The 26,340-nt window shown below is 37.3% G+C and overlaps 1 protein-coding gene across 1 annotated transcript in view; it reads right to left on the bottom strand.

Annotated features, from left to right (window-relative positions):
* Positions 1–15,615: 15,615 nt before the first annotated feature.
* LOC145787926 (uncharacterized) overlaps positions 15,616–26,340 on the bottom strand; it is a 47,586-nt gene continuing 36,861 nt past the window's right edge. Inside the window, exons 18-28 of the mRNA XM_082599765.1 lie at positions 25,798–26,026; positions 25,060–25,292; positions 23,922–24,025; positions 23,807–23,854; positions 22,281–22,397; positions 21,323–21,487; positions 19,177–19,373; positions 18,745–18,920; positions 18,132–18,284; positions 17,059–17,246; positions 15,616–16,795 (exon numbers count right to left, since the gene is read on the bottom strand). Coding sequence (XP_082455891.1) covers positions 16,564–16,795; positions 17,059–17,246; positions 18,132–18,284; positions 18,745–18,920; positions 19,177–19,373; positions 21,323–21,487; positions 22,281–22,397; positions 23,807–23,854; positions 23,922–24,025; positions 25,060–25,292; positions 25,798–26,026 — 1,842 coding nt within the window. The 3' untranslated portion in view covers positions 15,616–16,563. The remainder of the gene's footprint in view (positions 16,796–17,058; positions 17,247–18,131; positions 18,285–18,744; positions 18,921–19,176; positions 19,374–21,322; positions 21,488–22,280; positions 22,398–23,806; positions 23,855–23,921; positions 24,026–25,059; positions 25,293–25,797; positions 26,027–26,340) is intronic.

Here is a 26,340-nt window from a genome sequence, read left to right as displayed (position 1 = left end):
TCACTTCTGTTGCTTAAACCAACATGGCCGATCTCAACGTGTAACCAGGGAAGTAGTACTCGCTTTTTATGACGCCAGAAAGAAGTTTATTACACTGGGTGCGCTAAACTCAGGCTTGTGACAACTTACCCGTGTGACTTTTAGCCCCTCTCTCCCCTACTGTGTTGGTGCGAAAGCAAAATGCTGTTGGTCTACAATTGTGATACATTTGAAATTCCTTCATGCGTTGCTGTGTCTTTATAATAACTTATAAGTGAGAATTATTGTCTTATTTGCTACAATAAATAACCTAGGGTAAGTAGGTTTCTGTTTGTAGCCTTTTTCTCCTTTCCTAGCGAAAATTTTTGCTTTGCCTTTTCTGCTCGCGTTTTCTAGGCTTTTGCTGCTTTGGGTCAATCATTCAAAAAATGACGGTTTTCGTTTTTACAGCATGGGATAAGATAAAAAAATCGATACAAAACCTCTTACACGATTGTTGTTGAAAACGCATGTTTTTTCGTAGGCTATGTCAAGTTAACATGATTCAAAAAGTCAATAGTAGGCCGACAACAATGGTGGTCGACTGTTTGTCAGAGGTATGGACAAGTCTCCGGTGATACTAATTTTGTTTCTATTCCACTTGGCAGGGTTTTGTCATTTGGACGAAGCTTCATGGTTATGTAGAGCCATCGTATGTAAGAGAACAATCTGACATATACTCCAGGGTGATTGGTATCCCCACAACCAACACCCCAGCTTGTAATTCCCCACAAGGTAAAGCCTGTATTAGACTCATCTGAGCATATCAGCGGACTGCCACTATCCGCTAAACAGGTATCCACGTTGTTTTTCTGCAAAAATGCACAAAATTAAGAAAATAGAAGAAGTTGATCATACTTCGTAGTACACAATTTAGCGAAAGGAAGACAAGATAATCTAGTCAGATAGCCTACGGTAACCTAATTTCTAATCTAAGACGCCTAAACTAATAATGTTTTTAAACCCTTTACTTTAGCTTATCTTTTGCCAGTTTTTTCAAATAACTGACAACAAATTCATTCATAATTTCGCTCCTGGTCCAAGAAATATTTCATGTTGGGCTTAGGTAAAAAATTAGGGTAAAACCACTTTCTACCACGGCCACCTTTAAAAACCGGAGTGGCCCGTTTCGGTGAGTCCGATTTGTTGAGTCCGATTCGGTGAGTCCGATCCCTTAACGGAGGATTTTTTCAATTTTTTTTTTAAATTATCTGGTACCGTAGCCTAATTATCATTGCCGTTTTAGGGTTAGGGGTTAGGAGTTAGGGTTAGGGGTTAAAGGTTGGGAACTCACTGAATCGGACTCACCGAATAGTAGCAGACCCTTTAAAAACGGCCCTTTGCATGAAGCTTCTTTATGACTTAGATGGTAACAATGCGAATATTTGTTTAATAGATTAGGCGAGGCAATTTTTTGTTTAGCATTTGTTGTTTTCTGTTACCTAAAGTCAATGATTTTACCACAAAGAGCAGAAGTTTCAAATAGGGCTCGACTGAGTGAGTGGTGATTACAGAAATAGCAAATCTTTGATGTCAGGCTTATTAAGTTACAATTACTAAACAACTTGGCCAAAATACATAGAACAAATAAGAGACTGACTAGCACTCAGAAAGTTATGAGTTCAGGAGTTAAACAGTGGATAAATTCACAATAAAACGCTGTGTTTACAACTTACCACTGCACATATCATGTTTGTCTCGTTATATCTGGTCCCATACGCTCGTCTGCAATTGTCATGTGTTATGATTGGGACTTGCGCAGTCTGTAAGCATTTTGGATATTCACCGGAGTCTGCGACATTATAAATGCAAGTCGTTATACTCACAGAATAAGCTGACAAATTCAGTTAGAAGCGGTTGCCACTCGTGCGGTTGCCAGTTGCTGCCATGTGATGAGTATTAGTAAAACACCATATAGCCTACTCAGAAAAACGAATTATATATTTGTTATTGTTGTAGGCTACTTTCCACAGCCAACGGAAGATATAGCCGACTGTAAAAGTATGCAGTAACATTGGGTGTGCTACAGTTACTGTGCAGTGGTTTTGAAACGTGTTTTAGATGGCGGACCCTGTTTGCCTAAAAAAATAATGAAGGATCTCATCAATTAAATATTTATTTAAACAAGAAATTTTTTAAATATGATGCTGCAATAATTAATTTACTATCAGTGTATAACATTTATATCAGTACAGACTACAGAGCTTGCGACCGAATATCAGTAGCCTACCTCGTATAACCGGCATTTAACCGGTTGGAATATTTTGCTAGGCTACAACGTTTCAAAACAAGTTAGCTAATTAACAAACTGTTGCTGAAGCTGAATATTCGCTTCTGACAAAAGCGAGTTTTTCTCAAACAATATGAAATTATGCAATAGATTGAGTTTCGCTTTTAGCAGCATGGTCGTTATTCACTTCACTAATGTAGATTTTTACATTTGTGAAGGCGAAACCTGTTCATGCCGCAGATGTCATTATGTAACCTAGTATCTGAGTATTTATATAGCCTACTTTGATTCTGAAACTCCAGTGGAAAGTGACTTGCTATGTTCGGGCAAACGATAGCAGTGTAACGACTCATGCTTTGATTGATCGCTTGCCAAAAAGTAAATTTTGTGGGAAACTATAGAAGTGTGAAACTAAAAAAGGTCCACCAGAAGGCAAAGTAGCCAATATAATTTAACAGTCATTGAATTGAAAGGATATTGTGCAGACCCCAGTTTTAGAACCGCTGAAGGAGAGACTATAGTCCAAGCCGATATGGTTTTCGAAGCACAAACTTTCGTTTTACCAATCAGTGATTAGCATTGTCCTGATAGATAAATCGATTTCCTGTTTTTCAATAAAGTATTTTTATAAACAACCTATATTTTGAGCTATTGAAGTCTATTCATCAAGATCAAATGATAGAATAATAGTCTTGTATACAGCAGTATTTTCAAATCAACTTTTGTTTTGATTCTTTGAATATCACAGAACGTACGTTGCGTGTGGTTTGATGCTCCCCAACCAGATATTCCACATGAAGTGCGCTCAGGAAATTGTAATGCCGAGAATGGCAAGCAAGCCGGTTTGACAAACGTACTGAAATATTTGCAGTTTAAGATAAATTCTTTAATTATAGTAGGCTATATTCTAATGTTTATGTATATTAGGCTTAGTAGCTTATAATACACGGTATATAGCAATAGGCTATATCATAATATATATGATTAACTTACTTCGTCATGCAGAACTGCATTTCAGTTGAAGCAAGCCTGAGCTTGTTTTAATTTTCCGATATTTCATTGGAAACCTTTAGTTTAGGTCAGTCGTTATCAGATGTTGAGTTTGTTTTAAAACTTTGGAGTCCTACCGTTTATGCTTTAGTAGCCTAAGCTATAGCCTGTAATGATTGGTTGGTTTTAAATCTTTATCCTCGGACTGACAAAGCCTTGATTGGTTATTCCTGGTAGTTTCTCATACTTGGAAACGCTCTTGACGCAGGGCCGGTTACCGAGATCGGCAGAGTGAAGTTTTCCGATTGTTGAAGTCTTGTTACGAGGGGAATTATTCCATTCACTAGGTGCCGCCGAGTGGAGAGCAGTCCTGAATGCGTTGCTCAAGCGCACACCCCGAGAGTCGAACCAGCCCCGCGTGATCTTGAGCCGGGCACGTAACCACTGAGCTAACGGGGCGGACGATAATAAAATGAAATAATAATATAAAATAATAAAATGACATAGTAAATCTAACAGGTAAAATTTGTTTGATCTTTCCGAGGCAACTAATTAATCTGCTGTATATATCTGCGGGGAAAGGTGACTTGTCACACAAGTTGGTCGACGTTGCCTTACTTACTTATATAGCCTACAGAGTGGGAGCTCTCAATGTTGGGTTGCTTAGCGAAGGCAGTTCGACCCTTGTGTTCTGTCAGAAACAACTTAGATTTGTGGTACCGAAGTATTGCAGAGAAAAATCCCGAAAGCAGATGAAGCTGTTGCGTGCCACATATTCTCCAGAACGAGAATCAATCTGATTCGACATGGTGATGATCTGTACTATACATTAACTGACTGTCCGCCCCGTTAGCTCAGTAGTTAAGTGCCCGAACTCAAAGTCACGCGGCGTGTGCGCTTGCGCTATAGGCTACTGTGGCTCTCGAGGTGTGCGCTTGAGCAACGCATTTCTGGACTGTTCTCCATTCAGCAGCATCTAGTGAATGGAATAATTCCCCTGGCAACAACATTTCAACAATCGGAAAACTTCACTCTGTTAATCTTGGTAACCGGCCCTGCGTCAAGAGCCTCTACAAGTATGCGAAACTACCAGGAATAACCAATCAAAGGCTTTTTCAGTCCGAGGATAAAGATTCAAAACCAAACCAGACTGTCCCGGTCGATTATTCAGCATTCTATAAACTAAATCCTTATGTATCGTAGTCCGTAGAGATAAAAATTAAGCACTGTCAATCTTGATTTAAAGTTAACTTACTTAAAGCTGACACATTTTGCAAGATGAACCAAGGCGAGATCATGCTTGATTGGGAAATTCTGGTACTCAGGATGCAAGAACACTTTGCTGATATTCACATCCTTAGATTGTTCGAACTCGGAAATCGAGCTATATACACTTCCATCATGGTTAAAATAATCGCCTACTCTTACCACCAGACGACTTAAGGTCCTGGAAATGCAAAAGCAAAGCGTTATCAGCTAATGACACGGTGCCAGTTGCTGGTAATAGTCGAGAACAGTGACCATTCTTTTGTGTGTTCATTTTTTTCAGCAGGCTTTCAACACAGACGAGGTTTGCAGTTTTCCGAAAAGCTGTTTCAGATCAAGTCAAAGTAAAGTGATATGATATAAAAAGTCACTATGCAAATCAAGCATTTGTTTGAAACTTTTCAAACCAAGGATTTTCAACTTTTTTTGCACTGCAACCCACTCTAACTAATCAATGTAGCCTCATGACACTCCACAAACATATTGAACAAAAGCATATTTAGTGCAAAATTTAACCAAATTCACGACGACATCTAGTTTTGTCTCGGTTCCCTGCTCTAATAGAAACTTCTGAAACCAAAAACGTCTCTTCACGATTTTATTACGGCTTTTGTACATTTCCTCCAATTAGTATTTTCATTTCCTATCAAGCTTGGCTACATTATAGGATAAAAAATAATGAGAATAAAGTACACTTTTGCCGGTTAAATTTATTGCAATCTTTTATGGGTTTATTAAAATCAGCTTCAGTGAAATGGCTGGTGCTGCATCTTTTTAACAAGCTTGTCAATGCGTGGAACAGTTGCTAAAAGATCTTTTAAAAAAAAGACCTACACACTAAATTTTATCAATGCCATTGGAAACGATACTGACAAATCCATATTTGCCATAGGATTCCAAGTAAGGCTACGGTAACCTTGCTATTTGCTTTAGTTTGCACAAAGCAACGTATAAGAACAAGACGGAAAACATTGAATGCTTTTTATTGTTAAAGCCTTTGCAACGTCTGAAAACGTAAACAATAGAATGACCTCAGGTCAAGGAATAGTCGACGGTGAAAAAATCTTTACTTTAATTTTTACCGGCAAAAAAGAATTGAAAACGATTGATTGAATTTTCAGGCATCTCGTGCCCCACCGGAAAACGGCTTGCCACCTCCATGTTGAAACCCCTGTTCTAGACAATGTGAACACCCAAAAAGTGGTCACCAGACTCTACTGGTTAGTGGTTAGTAGGATTCACTGTAATCTCATCGCGGTAATTTCATCTTGGTAATTTCATCGCAGTAATTTCATCTTGGTAATCTCATCGCGGTAATTTCATCACATGGTAATTACATCGCATACATTGTCATCGCATTGTAATTACATCGCAAGACACCACATCGTCAGTAATTTAATCGTCTTCGTCAACGTCCACCCATTTTTTTTAAAGTGAAAAGGCGGATGATAAAGTAAATGAAACCCATTAAAATTCAAAGTTGTTGTAATAAGCAAATTAAAATGAAGTTATCATATTAAAAATATTTGAGACAGTTGCTTTTTAATCAAATGACAAGTTATGTGCAATTCCTCTTAAAAAATCCAGAATTTCGCGATTTTCAAAATCGTTGACTATTCTTTGAATTCTGGTACCTAACCCTAACCATGTTGGTAGCCTACGCAGCTCTCATACTGCGATGTAATTACCATGCGATGAAATTACCACGATGATATTACCAAGATGAAATTACTGCGATGAAATTACCGGACACCGTTAATAGCCGCCAAAAGAGCGCACTGTAGCGTTTCAACGTTGTTTTTAAATTTTATTGGTTGTAAAGCATTTCTCAAGGGTGACAAAGGATAACAAATAAACATGAAATTTTGCATTACGCAACATACAAGTAAGTCCGTAGCCTACTTATTTAAAACCAAATAAAAACAAAGTTGCTGTTAGGCTATATAGATTGCAATTATTAAATATAATAATCGAATCGCCTTACAGACACATGAGTAGGCTTAGCTCGTCCAATGTTGTGCAGGTCGGATATATGGTAAGCAAAAATTGAAACAAGATTTAGCTACAAGACAAATTGTCCGCTTTCTGGTTGGTCTATGTTAGTTGTCATAATGCAGCCTACATAGCTCACAACTTCAATGTGTAACTTACGATGCTGACGTGCTGGGGAAGCAGTGTGCAGCGGTTACGACCCAACATTTTCCGATTAGAGTTGCCCCACAAACATGGAAATAAGAATTTAAAAAATATCGTTTTTTTCGGATAGCCACCTGAAAAAAATGCATGTTCTTGCAGCATGCTTCCTTATAATCGTATAAAGTTTCACCCTGTTGTCTAGTTTTCGATTAATTCTTGTTCTTTTGCTAAACCTGAGATCAATCCTAGATAGGTTTAAAGACTTTAAAAGTGGTGCCCATTGTAATATTGTAATTCATATTTAGAACCATTGTCACAAAAGTAGCCTATACACTATACAGTATACTTCAACTATCCAATTATCATGCATAATACTTCAGATGGTGTAGAAATATATAAACAAGCAAACAGGTAAATAAACAAAAAATAAGTCATGTACGAATGGAAACGTTTTGCTTTCATTACATGCTTCTCACGAAGAAACTATTGCTATAAAATCCTGAAACGTTCTCGTAGGTGATCATAAGATAACTACAAAAACACAGAGTTTGGATTTGATCACATCTTATCTTTTTGACTTGGTCGCAAAAAGCGCAGTGTTTGAAATGGCGGTGAACGAAATTAATAAATACAAGTAGTGCTCGATAAAAGGTTATAAACAAAATAACTGTCACTTTATGTTTTATTGACTTCGAGGACATTTGAGATGATCGGAACCCCAGTTACACCTATTGATCGTCGATCGTATGGTGAAAGGAAACAGATATAAGGGAAAACGTGCACGAACCTGGAAGGTGATGTAAATTAATGGGCTAACTGGTCAAATATTGTAGAAGCCAAGAGAAGAGAAGATTGAGATTTACAGAAAAATTGATTCCCAACTTTCGAATCGCAGATGCCACATAGTGACGATCTCAGATCTTCTCGAATGTTACATCTTCCACAGTTTTTAATCGTTTTTGTTATTCAATATTTACTTAATCTACATTGGAAGTTCTTGATCAGGCGTTCATCACTGAAAGGTGCGAAACCAGTTTCCAGGGGGTGCCTGGATGTTGAATCGATGGGGTTCAAGATAAAATGACATAAAGAACCTATGCTTGTTTACCGGGTTTTTAAATAACATTCTGAACTGTTCGTGACTATGAGTTTTTAGCCAGTTTGGGAAGAGGTGCGAAAACTGTTCGGTGATTTCAAAGTAATGCTTGCAAGGAACAAAGTTAAAGACCATGAATCCCAGCGAGTAGGCTACCCCTTGATTTTACAATAATTACCTGCCAGCTGTTTTGTCCAGGATAAGCAGGGCCACCTCCAACTATTCTGAAGTTATTTCCTGTTGGGGTGGTCTGCTCACAAAATGAGGGAATACTTTTTCCAAGTGAAATTGTTCCGCAACTTATTTCTTGCATTTCCTTTGCTAAAACAAATCATAAAACACGTCAGAAATTGAGAAAAATCAATCAAATATGTTTTCGCAAACTAAACAGTAGCCTACTATTCCCTATACATTGACAATAAATTTAGTTTAAAACAGGGTTCTATTTTGAATACTTGATTTATTACCTAGCATTTCATCTGTTAATACCCGAAACCTTTCAGTAACTCCGTTTGGGTGATGAATTCTAACTGTTGGTGCTTTTTCCACAGTTACTTGTCCATTTTCTGGCAAAACCTCCACCCTGTCAGATAAATACAGTAGATGAAACATAAGTTATTGGTAACTGATTGCCTGGACAAGCCGATAAAGAAACATCTTGTGTGGCAGCCAGAGAGCTTGCAAAATCAAGCAACGGTAATTCAACTCTTGGGATGTGCAGTGTGCACGTGAGGAACGTATTTTAAGGGCTGCTTTACATGAAGCGGTATGTAGTAGATGGCATAATTCACAAGCAACACCACTTTTAACAAAAAAGTAAATGGTCACGTGACAATCTCGGTGATGGGACGTGAATCGAACTTTCCACAAATATGCAAAACTGCAAACGGGCAGATTTTAAAACAACTTTGTCTATTCGAAGATAAGTATTTCCATCATTTTTCAATTAATCAATCGTAGTAAATTTATGTTTATACTTACCATCGTTCAATTTTGAGTTTATAGGTATGGGGTAGCTTTTCAACACAAAAAAAAACGGTAGGCTAAGCATAACGCACAACTTACGGTTGAATGAACGCCAAAACCCCGTTGAGATAAACCATTATGGATCTTGAAGTAAATCTCAGAATGATTCTGAAAGGCTTGCCGGGAGAAATCACCTCCTGATCCAAAAGGCAAGAGCCTTGATGTGTCATGCTACCACTACTTTCGGCGTGAAATACCATCTACAACAACGGTTATACTATTAAAAGTAGTATCCACATGCTCGTCTGTTGTGTGGTCGAATTGTGAATTGTGAGAGCTGCCATAAGAACCTCAAAAGCACGTTTCCAGAAACGGCTATTTAATCTGGTGGAGTTGTTCACCAAGCAAGATACCGATGTAAACAAAACCTGACGAAGGCCTGTACAAGATAAACTGGTTATCCGGATTATTTGTTCGGCAACACTCGAGGGCACGCGGCTATGTTTCGTCAAGACACTCTGAGGAGTAATGACATGTCACAATGAAACCATCTGACTTTCTTTGTTCCTTGCGCTGTTTCTTTTAAGTCGCACTTGTAAATTTACATTGTTCTGCGTTTTGTGGAAAGGGGAGCAAAATAAAATGATTGTTTCATTGAAGTATTTCACAAGAAAAAGAGTGAAAAACAAATCAGAAAATCTAAACATAAAAGTCTTTTCCTTCACTGTTAATATCTGGCTGAAAATTAGAGTTGGTAGGCTCTTTTTAATATGTTTACTTCCCCCTTAACCCTCTGTCTACCGAAAAAAATATATGCAAGTTTTACCATTGCGATCCATTGGACCCCAAGCTTCAAAGGACTTGTTTTGGACAAAAAAAGTCAGCTCCGATGATGAAATTAAAGCTGAATAGGAAAGGACGTAACAGACTACAAAAATCACAACTTATAAACACTGTAGAAAAACCAAAAATACTCGAAATTTAACAAACAAGTCATACAGTAACCCATGCACAAACCAAACTGATACGGAATTGGTCTATTCTTGAGCAATGGTCAAACTATTGAGAGATTTAGCTAAAAAAACGCATATAGGCTTGCATGATAGTTCACAAGAAATATTGTGAGTTTATATATTATAGAATTCATTATGATACAAATGATTTGCGAATGTTCTTGGCAAATGTTGAGTTTGCAAATAGTACAGAAATGTCTACATTTTTGGTGTTTGTGTCTTTCGCAACGATAGCATCTAGCCTTCTTTGATTTTGGCGCCTGATCTTCAACAGCTGTTTCTTTTGTTTTGTTGCGGATTTAGATGTTTTGTTGATATTGAAGTCGAAGCTGGTAATCCTGCAAGCTCTTTTCCTAGTTGGATCTAAAATTTTCTTCTGTTTCATGCTGAATGTTGTGCTGCTATTTTCGCCTTGCAATTGATGCCATATCACAAAAGCATTGACAGCAGTGACATCATCGATCATATTGTAAAATAGAGCTATCAGCCATCTTCTCGTCATTCTTTTGGAAGTGTATTTCCTAACCATTGTGTCAAAAGTGTCGACTCCCCTTTTAGTGCTGTTGTAATACAAGATTACTTCCAATGCAGCAGGCTTGGGGTCCATTGGACCCCACTGTACAAGATGCTATTATTTTTTTCTATGCTACAAACTTTTGTTTGAGATCAATAATTATTATATTGTCCTAAAGAGCAAGCAAAGCCGTAAAAACTCAAGGTATATCAATATCGTATCTGCTATATGTCCTGAGATATCGCAGAACGAAATTTGTTTTGGGGTCCATTGGACCCCACGGTAGACAGAGGGTTAAAGTTATGTATTTTACAGATAGGCTGCGTGGACAAGTGGTGAGAACGTCTGCGCGACGTTATAGTTCGACACAGCTCTATGAGCACGCGGCTGTGATAATGGAAGCAGCTGCTGACTTGATAACTATAATGTAAGTTTCTTCCACCTGTCTATTGCGGTGTATCTGTAATCGTAATGACTGTATGTTTTATTTCAATGAGCCCAAAATAAAACATGATTACTATTATTATTATTCATTGTACACCGTAACTATTTAACATACTGGGAAGTGGGAAGTAATCCAGCAAGATACCAAAATTAACGATGAGAGTAAAAATTAAGACAAAAATTTGATACTGAGAAATATAAGTACAAGAAACGGAAAACTTTATTTTTCTTACCATTAAACTCCAGTGATAGAAAATCACTGAACCAAATTTGCAATGTATTTCTGTGTATAATACCAAGAACATAAAAACCCACGCCTAGAATTGACTTATTTAATACTTACGGTTTTTCTAAAGCCTTGAATCTGCATTCTCATTGCCAAGTGAAACTCGTTGTTGGGTAATGGATATACTACGTACATCCAAGAGGGAGATTGTACCAGGGAAACCTGCCCTTTCCATTCTACAAGGTCGTTTTCACCGATACCGTGCAAGTAAGTGAGGGCTGAAAATACAACTTTTTATAAGGTTGTTGTATTCAGGCTTACACCCGTGGTTGAAGATTTAGAATAAGCAAGGCAAGCAAGCCAATTTTTTTGTTCGTCTTTAGGCATGTCATTCAGTGTCCTTCCAAAGCCACCCAATCACATTCTCTTGAGAGGTAGGCTACCAAACCGACGCTCTTTCGAAAGTCATACTAGGGCTCTCACCACTCGGCTGCGCAGCCGACACATAGGTTATCATCATTATCATTTAATAGGGTGACAACATTAAATTCTGGCAATGATTCGTTATCACTTTATCTGTTATTATCTTCTCAGTTGTAGTCAGTATTTTACTCTACTAACAGATATCCGTTGTTGAATTTTGATTCGTATTAGCGTTTAGGTGTACAAGCATTGCTGCAAGTTTTATCATTTCTATTTATTTGATGCTTATAAATTATTTAATTCCTTCAAACATATAGGCTACAACTATTTACTTGGGTTAGGTTTCAAGCGCCATAAAAGAAAAATATCAGATCTAAGGTCGGATGGTGGATAGACAATAGACATAGAGGATCTTGTAAGTGGCTATTTAAGCTAATCGTTTGATGAAATAACATTGCACGTTGTGTATATTGTCCCCGACATTGTAAGTATGAAGTCAAAAAAGAAAACTCATGGTGTCAGTTCGACAGTTTTAAATCGGTGCTAATGAATTAAAATCTGATTTACATAAGTAAGGTATGGAAAATAGTAAAATAAGTTAATACCACGACCAACAGATACTCTTATTTTATTTTTAAATTAATTAATTGGTAGGCTTCAACGAATTTGACGGATTCGCATCAATTAGTTGGTTAAGCTTGTTCTTGTAACGTTTTTGCAGCTGGTGCTTCAAGTTACTCTGCTGTTTTACGCTACGACTGCAACATCTAAGTTACATGACTATTATACATTTAACATCTAAATCATAAAAATTTCGTGGCTTACTGTTTGATACATTTTCATGTGACTTGACGTTCATTCCTACCTGTTGCATATGAATGCAGCATCACCGTCAGGTATACTAGTAGAAAAATTTTAGTCATTGTTTGCTGGATAGACGTCTCAAATTAGCTTGTGTGGCTACTATGAGATGAGATGAAATAAGCTTCACCTATTCTACTTCTATAAAAAAAAAAGGTTAAACCACTCGTCTTCAAACTAAAGCAACAAGTAGGCTACTTACTAATACTAACACCATAAAAAAACAGAAAGAAAAAAACGATCAGAGGTAATAATTATGATCAGTGCCAGTCTTTGGGGTGTTTAAACCGTGCGATTGCACAGGGCCCGCAAATTAGGGGGCCCACAATTTACTCAGAAAATGCAGTAATTTTTGTCATTTCCTAAGTAATTAACAACAAGAAAACATAGAAACTCAGCTTTATTTCCGAAACATGCCAAAGAAAGCATGATCTTATCCTTTTGCCATGCCACCGGACAGCACCATTTTACAGTAATATTCATACCCCAATTTTTGTTGAACATGCTCTCAGAATGCATCAAATTCAAAGCAATTTTTAAAATTTTCTGGGGGAGGCCCCCCAGACCTCCCACCGCTGGGTGTAGCCTTCGGCGAACACGCCGTCAGGCTTCGCCCGCCGGCCGTCAAAACCCCCTCCCTTTCAAAATACTTAGCTACGCTACTGAATTGGATCATTGTCATTGGGCCCCGCAAAGCATATTTCGCACAAGGCCCGAAATACCATAAGACCGGCACTGATTATGATTGCTACTGAAACTAAATCTGGCATCTGACAAAAATTAAATTTGGAGTACCGGTAGTCTATTTGTTGGTGACGTAAAAGATCTTGAATAAAAAAAAATTTCAATAAAAAGCTATTGCAGGTTTTGTTTTATATTCCTTCTCAGGTTTCAAAATCATTCCTTTTTCTTTTGTTATTATTTGGATAATCTCAGGCTGAAATCAATTACGTTTTGTAATCTTACAGTTTTTTTGCTCATCCCATAAGTAACACAACTTTGTCTCAAAGGAGAATTCAAACGTCGTTTACGATGGCCTACCAATACTGAAGTTCGACTTATTCTTACTTTGGAGTACAAACAAGTTTGCCACCAGCCTTGAACCAAAAACAAAAACGGTAGAAAAAATACGTGTTATTTAAACATGCATAAACATACGTCGCTGCTATGTAAATATAAATAAATAATCAATTTAGAGACAGTAAAAGTCAAAGTTGTTGGTCGCTTTTTTTAACGAATTGTTTATAAAGTATAAGAGTGGATTTTTTTCAATCACTGATTTTTTAACAATTTTTTGACATATTGCATATTGCTGCAACTTTTTCCTCATATTTCAAGCTTCTTTTATGGATAAAAGGGGAATAGAAACAGAATCACATTTTTCTTCAATCTCCATACTTACAATTTCTGAACTTCTCCGTACTTCCTAAAGAATGATTTTTTCTGTAACAGCGTCTCTGGTTACCAGTTTTTTATCAGCTTCTGTGTACTGTGGAAATTCTACTTTGGTCAAAACCAGCCAAGTATAGCTTGCAGATCACCACGTTCTTCCACAATTTCTTCAACACTTCAACAATTTTTCATGAAACTGAAGAAAAGTCTAACAGAGTATTGCAACCAATAAGTAAGAAAATTTGATCGTTACAAATACAGGTGGAAAGTGGTGTAACTTCGAATGACACAAATACATTGAAAATGGTTACAAGAGAATGGATAATGACACTAGGTTGAGATAAAACCATAAGACACCATGTATAAGGATGCCTAAATTTGTACGGACGTCAGTATACACCAATTTCAACATTAAAGTATCAGAATGCATTATCTTTTGTAGACTAAAGTGGACAGATTTTAAGGAAACTTTTAACAACTGTAAACAGATGTAATGACAGACGAGCAGGATAAATGAAAAAATAATTAACCTTTACTACCACAATAAACCCGCAGCATTACGCTAAAACAGGTCGCTTATATCTATATTTTGTGGTGAAAAATTAATGATAAGCTTTACATCATGTTGATTGTTGAGTTTGACAAGTAGCCTAATTAAATCAGATCTTTCATAGGTCCCAGTCTTAAACCGTAAACAAGAACGGAAAGATGACATGAATAATATTTGAACATAAATCAGTCACACATAAGTGACAGCTCTTGAGATTCAAACATATAAAACATAGCCACAACACAGGATTGACTTTCACGTGTTTACGGTAAAGCAAACTCTCTACCACAGCTGCATCTCTTATCTAAACATAAATAAGGTCGTGATTTATAGCTAAGTTCATCTTTCCGCGCAAATATCGACAGCCTTAATCGAGTTTGTGTTAATTACCTTACAAGAAATTTATGTCTTTCCAAATTACTGTAACTTATCAAACTGTTTTCTTTTTCGAATCAATTCAAAACATTCTACGGCTTTAAACATTTAGTTGTTTGCGGGAATCTTTATCTTCGAACTGAGAAGGTTTCTTTGAGAGCTTAATCCTGACAGATCTGAATACTTTTAAAGTAGAGGCTTTGAACCACTAACGTAGGCCTGGTTGCCGAAATTGGCGGAGTAAAGTTTCCGATTGTTGCAGTGTTGTGCTCTATAAATAATTATTCCATCCACAAACAGTCGCTGAATGGAAAGCTGTCCTTGAAATGCATTGCTCAAGCTCGCACCACAAGAATTGAACAGCAGCGAGTCGAACTTCACAAGAACAACATTTTTTTCTTGCGTTACTTCCATATCGCTTAAAGTTAGGCTATATAGCAGTACTCTACAGCTAGTGTATCTCGGCACAACACTAGGTGTGCCGTAGAATTACTATAATCTAAACATACTTTTTTTTGAAAAGGAGTTAGAATTGCAAAGCAAACTGGTCATAGGATATTAAAGACAGATGGTGCTTAATGTGCTTTCAGAAATAATCACAAATTGTCAGCTAGAAATGCTATCATATTCTTTCCTTTTCAAACTAAAACGTGAAGGGCCCTTGCTCAAGAGCAAAGTCATTAAATGCTGAATTTTTAAAGCAAGGTTGACCCACAGCATGTCCTTGCCTTAATAAAAAAAGCTCCGTTCATTTGGTTTTACAATTTGTGAACAGCTTTTAAAAGTCCTGCAACTTTTCCCTTAATGCCATTGAGGTTGATAGGCTACACTGTTGCTATTTTTACTGGCAAAGTACCTTATTGGTACACGGACATCTCCTTCAAGCAAGGATTTTGTTCGAGTAAAGATTTAAAAGCCAGATTGATTTTGTTAACTAACCAACGTCTGGCCGAGCCAGGTGACTTTCAGCAGGTTTTCTGAAGAGGATTGTCAGGTATTTCGCAAAACGTCTTGACTCATGGATACACAATTTCATAACGGTAAAGATTTATTACCCAATAATAACGCCAAAACATCTGCAAGTTTGCTGCTCAAGTAAGATAATTCTGTGAGGATTTAACCTTGCTATGTCAAGCACACGACCTGCAGGCTACATACGACCAATTCCGATTTATTTCAATTTATTTCTGAAGCAATAAATTTCAAAAGAAATCAGGGTAGGCCTATGCACGAAATGCGACATTGAATGAATACGGTTTTAATTCTATTACAGTATAACTGGTGTGGTGTTGCGTAGCCTACCTAGGTCTACTGGTTGGATTTAAACAAAAAAATCTAACTTTTCTCCGTTATAATGGATTTAGAAAACTAATCGGTTTGAAGATAAAATTATTATTAAACTTTGTTTTGATAAACGAATAAGAAAATTGAAGCTTTTGTAATCGAAATCAGTTGTACACAACCAGGATCCTTGAACACCCAAATGATCTGTAAAAACTTTTTTTTTTGGGGGGGGCATGAATCCATTAAATTTGGGGGAAAAAACGTTTAACTTATAAAGTTCTTATAACTTATTTCAAAATACATTCTCAAATTTTCACTCAAAATCTTAAGAGATCTGCAAAATTTGCAAATTTTGTAAGTACTATTTATAGTGTCACTCTCACTACTGACAAAAAAACGGTTGGGAATCACTTCTGTATTTAGTTGATTAAAAAATAAGAAGATAAATCTTGCGAAATCTATAGAAGTCCAAACATTGGATAAGTTATAACAACATGCAGTGGTTTTTATTATGATCATCACACAAAGAGGGCCTATGTAAACCTACCTACTGTATATGGTAGACACTAATACTAACATACAATGTAGAGTAGAGCAGATAGTAGTCGCGGAAGTTGTCATGAGTAAAGGGACTATAGGCTAATGCAATTGCCACATTAAAACATGACTCACGATGCGATATAGACCTATTTGTCTATGCTGTATGTTATGCTATCACTCCGTTTCACGAACAAAATGTCATTCACAGCATAATCGACATTTGTTTTACATTTAAGATTCTATATTCTGGTAGTGGTAGTCGCCACAGACACATTGTTCTGCGAAATGGCACTGTTTGTCCCGTGGCTGAGCATTGGAACACCCTCTGGTGAATGGATGTAGTCGTTTGATGCCATGGAAACTGCCATAGATGTACGGCTGTAAGTGCTTCGTTTCCGAACTCTATTCAAGCTTTCCCGACTGATGAGAAGGCGTTTTCTGATCGTTACAGTTCCAGGCTTGATGCAAGAGCTGTTAAATAAAAAAAAGCTCAAAGTTTAGTGAGCTACATAGGCTACGGTAAGTTGCATAGGCTACCGGTAGGCTACATTACTTATTTCTAAAACTAACAAGAGATATTATATGTTTCAAATATTGAAGTTTTAACAAGAAAGCAATCTATACAACTTGGACCAATTCGCTGGGCTACCGATTCAGAATCTAAAACAATTTCAAGTTTTCAGATACAAAAAAGTAATAACAGAAACAGTCAAACAAGGTAGTTTGTCACATACTTGTAAACAACATTGATGACGTTCGAATACAAAATTGGATTTAGAGCACTGTTAATTGGCAGAAGAACAATTGCAGCAAAAGCGTACGCCAATGGTGAAATCTCAACTCCAGCAAGACTTAGAAATGCTATGATGCACACAGGAACCCAGCAAGCAAAGTCGGTCAGCACAAGTCTAGTTATGCGAGCCTGGTGAAAATAATGTTCAAACTGAATCAGTTCAACGTCATCAGACGCTGAGTCAGCATAAATATCGATGGTACAAAACATTTCAGCTTTTGGTTAAGTGTTCCAATGATTACCATATATGGTCATGAACAAGCCCTTTCTTCCGAGTGACAATAATTCAGGCCGCATCCATCTCAGGTACAGATTGGTTTCAGCGTTTTACCAGCGCAGAGAGTTTCAAAGCAGTCATAAAGGGACTGAGCCGAGTACATGAGTTCTATCCAAGGGTGGGGGGTGAGGGGGGATCATCCCCCACTCGTTGGAGTGGTTGGAATGACTAAGACGAGTTGAAAGTTGTTGTTGAAATGACTATGACGATTTTAGCCCACTGTCCAAAAATTACCCCCCGAATTCTAAAAGTGGATAGAGCCCCTGGCCGAGTCCCTACAATATTGAGCCGACAGGTTGCTGAATCTGTGTCTACCGGCTCGGGAGCAGGTACTTTATTCACCAAGAGGCCGAAGCAAAGTTTGCGTGGTACCTTATCAGCCTTGTTGAAATCACTGGCAATATTCTTAGAGATATTTAGTATTATGTCATATGCTAGATAGGTAGTAAATTATTACTTGACTACCTTGAAACAGTCAGTCGTGTCTGACCGTCAAAACGGCTGAAAAAATGCTATATGTCATTTTCTGCTGTTCATAGCGTTATCTATGAGGTTAGTAGGCTTTTGCCTTAAGTCACAAAAGCTGCCCAAACAGCCATTTTTATCTGGCCCAGATCTGGTAAAGCTCTGGACAGATCCGTACCCAATATAGTTAAGATTTGAACCAGATAACGTCGCTGTTTGGGTAAGTTATCAAACACAGTCCCTTGGTTGTATTTGAACTTGTTTGTGTAAACCTGCATGGTCCGGTTTTCGTCGTCATTCCTGTTGCTGGCCACAACTCGCTTCGCGTCATGATAGATGACAAGGTAGGAGATTAGTATGTACAAGAAAGCAATAAGGTCAAAGGTCATGATCGCCACAGAGTAACCCCAACCGGAATCGTTTACCTGTATTAAAAATGTCAGATTCTAACAGAAGAAATATAACCTATAAGTCCAACGTTTGTTTCTAAACGCTTAATTTCGGATACCAAAAGCACCATGGTCGTTAGGAAGATAAATTTCAGAGTAAATTTCATAAAACTTCAGAGAAAAACGCATAGTAGGCTATCCAAAGAAAACGAGGTGATACAACTTCGGCAGAGAGATTACTTCGTTGAACTACAAACACATCAAATCAAGCAACGACTGAGCACGCCCTTCATGCTAAAGAAAGACAAAGAAAACCGGCATTGCTTTTTTGTTGAACTATGGGTATTGTTTTCCCATTAGTTTATAAAATAATTTAGTTATGTGTATAGAATTGCAATATTTTTAGTTGGTAGCTTATTCACCACAGTCTATTATGTTGCATCATGATGTCTTTATGACATCACAATGTTACCGAGAAGCCTATGTTAGGACTCACCTTAACAAACATTTGAGGGAGACAGACAGAATTCGAGCCATAAAAGCTTAAATATCCTTGAATCTCATACTGAGGCCAAATTTTAGGGTAAAGTTTGTCTAAAGTTTCTCGAATAGCGGACCATGTCACATCGCCTTGGTCTTTCGGCAAAGAAATGGACGATGGTACTCTGGAAGCTAAACATTGTGCAAAAAATGAAAAAAAGCTTGATCAGAGTGTAACCTAAGAAAGCATCCTCTTGTCCTAAGACTTTATCCGCCCCGACCCCGCTTTTAAATTGTTTTAACGCCGCTCTGAAGCACATAAATTATGTGTACTACAATTTTAGCAAAAAGGTTATTTATATGCTATTAAATGCTGCTAGGTTGTATCTGTCTATAGTAAATTACTGGCAACGAAATTAACATTAGGCTACATGTGGAACAATCGTACCTTGCATATCCAAAATCTGTAGTTGCTTCACAAAGTGATGAAATGTCGATTTCTTGGGTGTGTTTGTGGCAAAGAAGTCGATGCTTGGAGATACCCAAGCTGCTGACGTAAAATAGTCTTCCAGCGACTTCATGCGGGGTAAACAAGCCAAAAGAATGGAAAGAAACCAAGCAGCGAATATCAACACTCCCGTGTATCTGGGATGCAAACAAAAATGTTGTCAATGAACAGTATTGATCATCTGAGTAGTCCTTCAGATGGAGCACTGGAACACGTTAATTTTGACATTTACAGTAACTATTACAAGTAACTGTTTCTTTCTGCTCTGCTTATTTTACGTAGCCTAAATGTATTAAAACAGTAGTCTAAGACCAAAACACAACTAAGCGATTGGATAACATTTCTCCATGGACTGTAAATCTTTTTTTCAGCTAAATTATGTAGTTTTAGATACCTGCGTAAGTCTGCTATAATTGGCAAATAATCATCTAGCCCAGGGCTTCCCAAAGTGGGGTCGCGACCCCCAGAGGGGTCGCGTAACGAACTTCGGGGGTCGCAGAAAGTATACAAATTTTACACAAAGCACTGCATATTATCACTTATATGCCAGATGCTGTGAAAGTTATTAACTAGTAAGAGTCGTGCACGCAATAGGCTACCAGTATTTTTTAAATTTATATAGCCTAGTGAAATATGGAATAGGAGTTTAAAATCCTCTTTTTTGCATTGTAAACGTGGATTTCAAAATTAAAGCCAATGCTTTAACAAGTTATTAGTGTTAAAAAATTAAGTCGTGAACTTTCCAAGGGAAAAAGTGTAGCCTTTTTCCGCCGTGTTTATAAAGACGTTTTTGGAAAGGCTTTTCAAATCATGCTATTTGTCAGGTTTCCCTGAAAAAAGGGAACGAATTTAATTTGTCTTTCCAAGGAGAAAAAATTTATGTTTTTACATTAAAATCTAAAGTTGGAGCGTTCATCAAAAAATTAAACATCTAGAAACAAAACATTAAAAATAATTTATTTAAAATAATCTCATTTACTGAAAAAATTTTTGGCTAACAATGGCGAGGAATCAAACGTTATATTAAGCCTCTGGTTATCGGCACTTGTCAAGACTGTTGAAAGAGCTTAAAAGTATTTTCTTCCAGAATTGGACAATACTTTTAGATTGGATCCAAAACCCATTTGGTTGGTTAGTTTTGAATATTTATCCTAGGACTGACAAAGCCTTGATAGGTTATTCCTGGTAGTTTCGCATACTTGTAGAGGCTCTTGACACAGGGCCGGTTACCGAGATTGGCAGAGTGAAGTTTTCCGATTGTTGCCGGGAATTATTCCATTCACTAGAAGCCGCTGAATGGAGAGCAGTCCTGAAGTGTGCTGCACAAGCGCACACCCCGAGAGTCAAACTTGCGCCGCGTGATCTTGAGCTGAGCGCCTAACCACTGAGCTAAACGGGGCGGACCATGCAAAAACAAAGTACCGATTACCTCTCTTTCAAATCTCAGGAAAAATTTGCAGATCTATCTTTTAACTAAGTTGTGGCTTGAATTTTCTGGAAAAAAGTTTCACACTTTTTGGCTTAGCCTAACGTTAGACCGGAATGTTCACCATTAGGCCTATATGGCTTAGCAGTAACCGCACTCCTGCCGTTTGTCTCCACGTATATGTGCGTGTCAGTGTTTTCAAAGTTGATCAAAAACCGTTCCAACGTAAATAACACCGAAGCTGCCTTGAGACCAGCATTGACAAACATCGAGCGACGGCTAGACTTGCTTTGTCGCAGGGAGCAGTCGCACCCATCACAGTGAATAAATATGTTTACTTTTTGTTTGGTTTTGTTTTCAGCAGGCTACAAGGCCTAGTGAAGTAGTAGGCTTCGAGTACGAATAGCTTGCTTTTAGTTTTCGTTCAAATTAAACCTTTCAATATATATCACAAACGTATATTTCGCATTGTTTATCCCTTTAACCGTAAAGGGGGTCGCGGAAAATTTTAGGAGATTAAAAGGGATCGCGAGCAAAAAAGTTTGGGGAGCCCTGATCTAGCCAGAACATTAGTTCTTTTTTGCATTGGCTATCACGTCTTCAGACGTTTAAATAGCGTCAAAAGGAATGATTTGATGGCTGTGATAACGTCGAACTCACCTTGCTTGGACTGAGTCAGCAGAAAACGGTTTTAAAACCGCCAACATGCGGTAGGTTGTTAAAATTATAAGAATCATAACCGAACACTGAATTGAAGTGAAAGCAAGTGTGCCTAGTGCTGCACAGCTTTGACTTGTCCGCCATTGTAGATCCACTTTACAGTATCTAAAGATAATGCAAAAAATATTACGCTGTTAAAACTCTATTTTTCAAAAAAGATTTTGAAAAGTATTTAATAGTTTAAGCAAAGAAACTTTGTGTTTAAAGGTTACGGTACTAAACAGATGCTGAAATCAGCAATTTGCCATTTTTTAAGTTTAGGAACAGTTTTCGAAAAATTTGTTGGATACTTTCCGGACTTTAAAGATTAAATTCTTCGTGTTTGTAGCAACCCATCATCAATCTAACGTCGGTAATGACGTCTCTTTAAACCGAGTTCTGACGCGTTTTGAACCGAGTTCTGACGTCAGGCCGAGATAATCTTACGGTCAGATTATTGCCATGTAGATGTTTAAAGCATAAAGTTCCCTACTCTTGTTTTTTATGCATTAAGTTTATGGCAATTTTAATAATGGTTTCAGATTGAAAAGTAACTTGTTTTCTGTACAAATAACCTAAAATGTTGTTATATTCGGTGTGCTTCATTTCTAAGTGTTACTGTTTGTCGGATTCCCGGAGACCTGGTCTGATCCTTCTAAGTTTGAACTATAAAAATTATAATTTGTCATTTTGTCAAATTTTAACATGCAGCATTTATCAGTCATTGGCTTAGTTAGGGTGTCCGAAACTGTCAAAAAACTTTTAACAACTGTCAAACATAAAATTTTAAATTGCTAATGCAAAACCAGAAATTTCGAAAATAAAATAAGTCTAAAACCAAGCTCAAACCTGTTTTGACTGAAATAAAGTCCTAAAAACAGCATGACGGAATAGGTGTCTCATTATTATGTTTTCTTACTTGCCACTTGTAATGGAGTTTTGAATTGCTAGTGCAAACAAATAAAATCCCATCAATAGGTCCGCAATAGCAAGATTGAGAACGAGAACACAATTTGTTTTCATCATGGGTGATAACCTGAAACAGCATTTCATTGTTATTTGATTTGTGGTGAATTGGGCCCATACGTTGGCGAGAATTGATAACCAGTGTGCATGATTGAAAGTGCAATCATGGTTTAAAGTTTTTGTGTGAGACTTGAAGGATGAAAGGAGGATCTACAACATATTCGTTTTACCACACACACACAATTCGTGACGCGACAATTTATCGAAAGACAATTTATCGAACGACAGTTAATCGAACGACAGTTTATCGAAAGACAGTTTATCGACCGACAATTCATCGAAACGACAGTTTATCGACCGACTGTTTGTCGAAACGACAGTTTATCGAACGACGAAGCACATATGCAATGGAATACTCAGAGGTTAAGGGTTAAGGGTTAGGGGTTAAGGGTTAGGGCTAGGGCTTAGGGCTTAGGGCTTAGGGCTTAGGGCTTAGGGCTTAGGGCTTAGGGCTTAGGGCTTAGGGCATAGGGCTTAGGGCTTAGGGCATAGGGCTTAGGGTTAGGTTTAGGTTTTAGGTTAGGGTTAGGTTTTCGATTAACTGTCGTTCGATTAATTGTCGTTCGATAAACTGTCGTTTCGATTAACTGTCGTTTTGATTAACTGTAGTTCGATCAATAGTCGTTCTATAAACTGTCGTTTGATAAACTGTCGTAGTACCACACAATTTATTAACCAATTGTTTATCCTAAAGTTGAAATACATCGGATTTAAATACTCTGCTTTTACACCAATATTTTGTAAGTTTCAGTTTGACTAAAAAAGTTTTTATTTGTTTTCGACCTTTTCTTTCGACAATTTCGACCTGGGAAAGGTTGGCAAAAAATATGCAAGAACTTAGAATCTACATCAATTTAACCTTTTTTTGTATTTATAAGGCAAACTGAATCTACAGTAATTCCCTGTGATTTTTTTCGAAGGCAAACAATGCTTACGATTACCTCGCAGTGCATGTGGTTCTGTTTACTTCGACAATGAATACAATTGTGATCACAGATGAGTAGCTTTTGGATGAATTTGATTACGATTACATAAGTTTATGTAATCGTAATCGAATGGAATCGTAATCATATCGAATGGAATCGATTACAATTATTCTACGTCTGTTTATGAGTGACAATGGCAAATGGTCCAAACTGAACGACGTCATATTTTCCAAATCGTCTTCTACTTTACAAGGTAACAACATTTTGTAATCCAATGCAAATAAATTACAAATAAAAGAGAAACTGAGTGATGTAAATAAACAGTGTTTTTTTCGATTGTTGGATGTGATATGACATTGCGCAAAGCGGCTCTGGTTGAAAGATACAAGCTTATAAAATGAATGCAACATGCGTGAAGTAGTAGAACAAATTGAGAAAATAGTTTTTTACAAACATGTAACGAAGCAGACAACAAAGCGACAAAGAACTTTACCCCTTGTCTCCAACAACTAAACCCGAATTCTTTGAGGTAGGAACAGATCTGAAAGTTGTAATTTAATGTCAAGTGACATCACTTAAATTCCCAATTTCAATTGAAATTTACCTACCTCCGTGACTTGATGAACTTGAGGGAAGTATGACAGACAACAACGGCATTTCCAGATATTGCCAATATAGCCATTGCCCATACCAGCACATTGAGAATAGCGTTCTGCGTAAAAAGAAACTTTTTACTACGCGGTTGCTTTCATTCAGCGTTGATGTGCCTTAGAAGAACTGCAAAATAGGCCTAAATACTAAAATAAAAACGGATTTTTAGTAATATTGGGTTAAACCAAGTTCTGCAAAGGGTGGGATTACCAAACTGGGATTACCAAACTGCCAAACTAAACTCCTCGACTCCCCGACTGCCTCATGCCGGATATCACATCGAGTAACATAATTACAATATTAGATTCAACTAAGCTTTCAGTTAGGGTACATTATTTTCACTGAATAACAAATAAAACTGTATACAACTTTACACAACGTAATTAAAATACATGTTCATTTGAAAGCAAATCAGAATTTGGAAAAATTATGATCGTTGAGTAGAAAATGAACGATCTATTTCGCTTTTTCGGGATGTCAATTCGCATTGAGCAAAACACAAAATATAAAGTGTCTCCCACCGACTTCCCACTTCAGTTATAAAACGGAATGTTAGCGAGAAACTAAATCTTTCTCTGTACCGCATTCCTGACAGAAACTATTTTATTTGGTTGGTTTTGAATGTTTATCTTCGGACTGACAACGCGTGATAGGTTATTCCTGGCAGTTTTGCATACTTGTAGAGGCTTTTGACGCAAGGCCGGTTACCGAGATTGGCAGAGTGAAGTTTCCAATAGTTGTTGTCTTTAAGCTATTCCATCCACTAGGTGCCGCTGAATGAAGAGCAGTCCTGAAATGCGTTGCTCAAGCGCACACCCCGAGAGTCGAACCAGCGCCGCTTGATCTTGATTCGGGCTCTTAACCACTGAGCGAACGGGTTCAGATCCATGCCTACAGTGAATGCACATACCAGTCTTATTGTAATCTGTGAGTTGGAAATACCATAGGCCTTAGCTTTTATAAGTTTGCACTCGATCAGCTGGCAAGCGCTGGATGAAGCGCTCTTATATAACCACCCTGCTGTGGTGAGAATGATAGCAATTTGCTCAAATATTTTAAAGATAATTTGAAACTCTTGCACAGACAAAGTTTTACCTTAATCATTCTATGTCTAGACGAAAAAGGGTTATCATCAATCCAACTGGAAGGGCACTCGTCACTGCCATCCCAGCAATCCTTCTTGCCATTAAACATAAGCCTCTTTGGAACAAATAAAGGACCTTTAGGAGAATGAACCTCTTCATCATCGGAGTTAAATGAAGATGAAAGATCGGTGCTACGCCTTGTTTCGCAATAGAAACGATCGGGCTTATCTTTCCCACACATGCCTGCAAGGAAAATTTTATCAACTATAGTACAGAACCTACGTTACTATTTGAATGGTGTTTCTGAAAAATAAACTTTTATAGGAGACTACTTCATAGCCTACAGTAAATTCCAGAGTTAACTTAAATTTTCTCATGGTAAAAATTATTTTATCAGCGTACGAAAGTAGTTATACTTCCAAAACGCTTTAAGGGCTGGACATATTGCTTAGATATCAAAATCAATGCTGTAACATTACAAAATACTTTTTGGGCGTGGGGATTTTATCACTGATAAATGGATAGTTAACGATTTTTATCAGCTTACAATCAAACTGGTAAGATTTTTTTTAATAGAAGGTTAAAAAATATTTAAATAACATAAAAAAGAGATATTCTGCAGTTATATCAAACCCAGGAAATTCTTTAAAAGCCACCGCAAGTTTTTAAGGATTTGTTACTGCAAGGTTACATCTTAGTGGCAACACAATTCTTTGCTGTAAGTAGGATACTGTAAAAAGTTACTAACTTTCAGCTTCGTCTTCTTCTTCTTCGCAATCAATTATGCCATCACAGACTTGATCTCGATGAATAGAAACCAAACTGGAATTCACTGGCCTGCTTTTATCGCACAAGACCCTGTATCGACAATTGGTTTCGTCCAAAGATAAATCTGACCATGTGACAGGGCGGGAATTCGGCCATGGGGGTCTTGTGGGCGTCATATTGTCAATACAGTCTTCAACTCCATTGCATATCTTCGTCAAATATAAAACATATCAGACCAACTGGTTACTAAAGATTAACGATATGTGTACGGCAGAGCAAACGTCTAAACGTAATTTTAAGATTTTTCTTCACGACTCGTTTATTTCAATTATAATTGTACAGTAAGAAAACATAAATAACAAATAACTGTATAATTATTACATTATTATGTTTATTATCTACGTAGCCTATAGATAATTATCAATTAATATATGACAGGCTACTTCTACTGCAGGTTACCAATTTATATAGTTTTCAATCCGAGAAAGAAAAGAACAAAACTATTTTCAACCAACTAGCGACG

This window comes from Aplidium turbinatum, chromosome 18 (assembly GCF_918807975.1).
Source record: "Aplidium turbinatum chromosome 18, kaAplTurb1.1, whole genome shotgun sequence".
Classification (NCBI taxonomy): Eukaryota; Metazoa; Chordata; class Ascidiacea; order Aplousobranchia; family Polyclinidae; genus Aplidium; species Aplidium turbinatum.
This window is presented reverse-complemented; position numbering and strand designations above follow the sequence as displayed.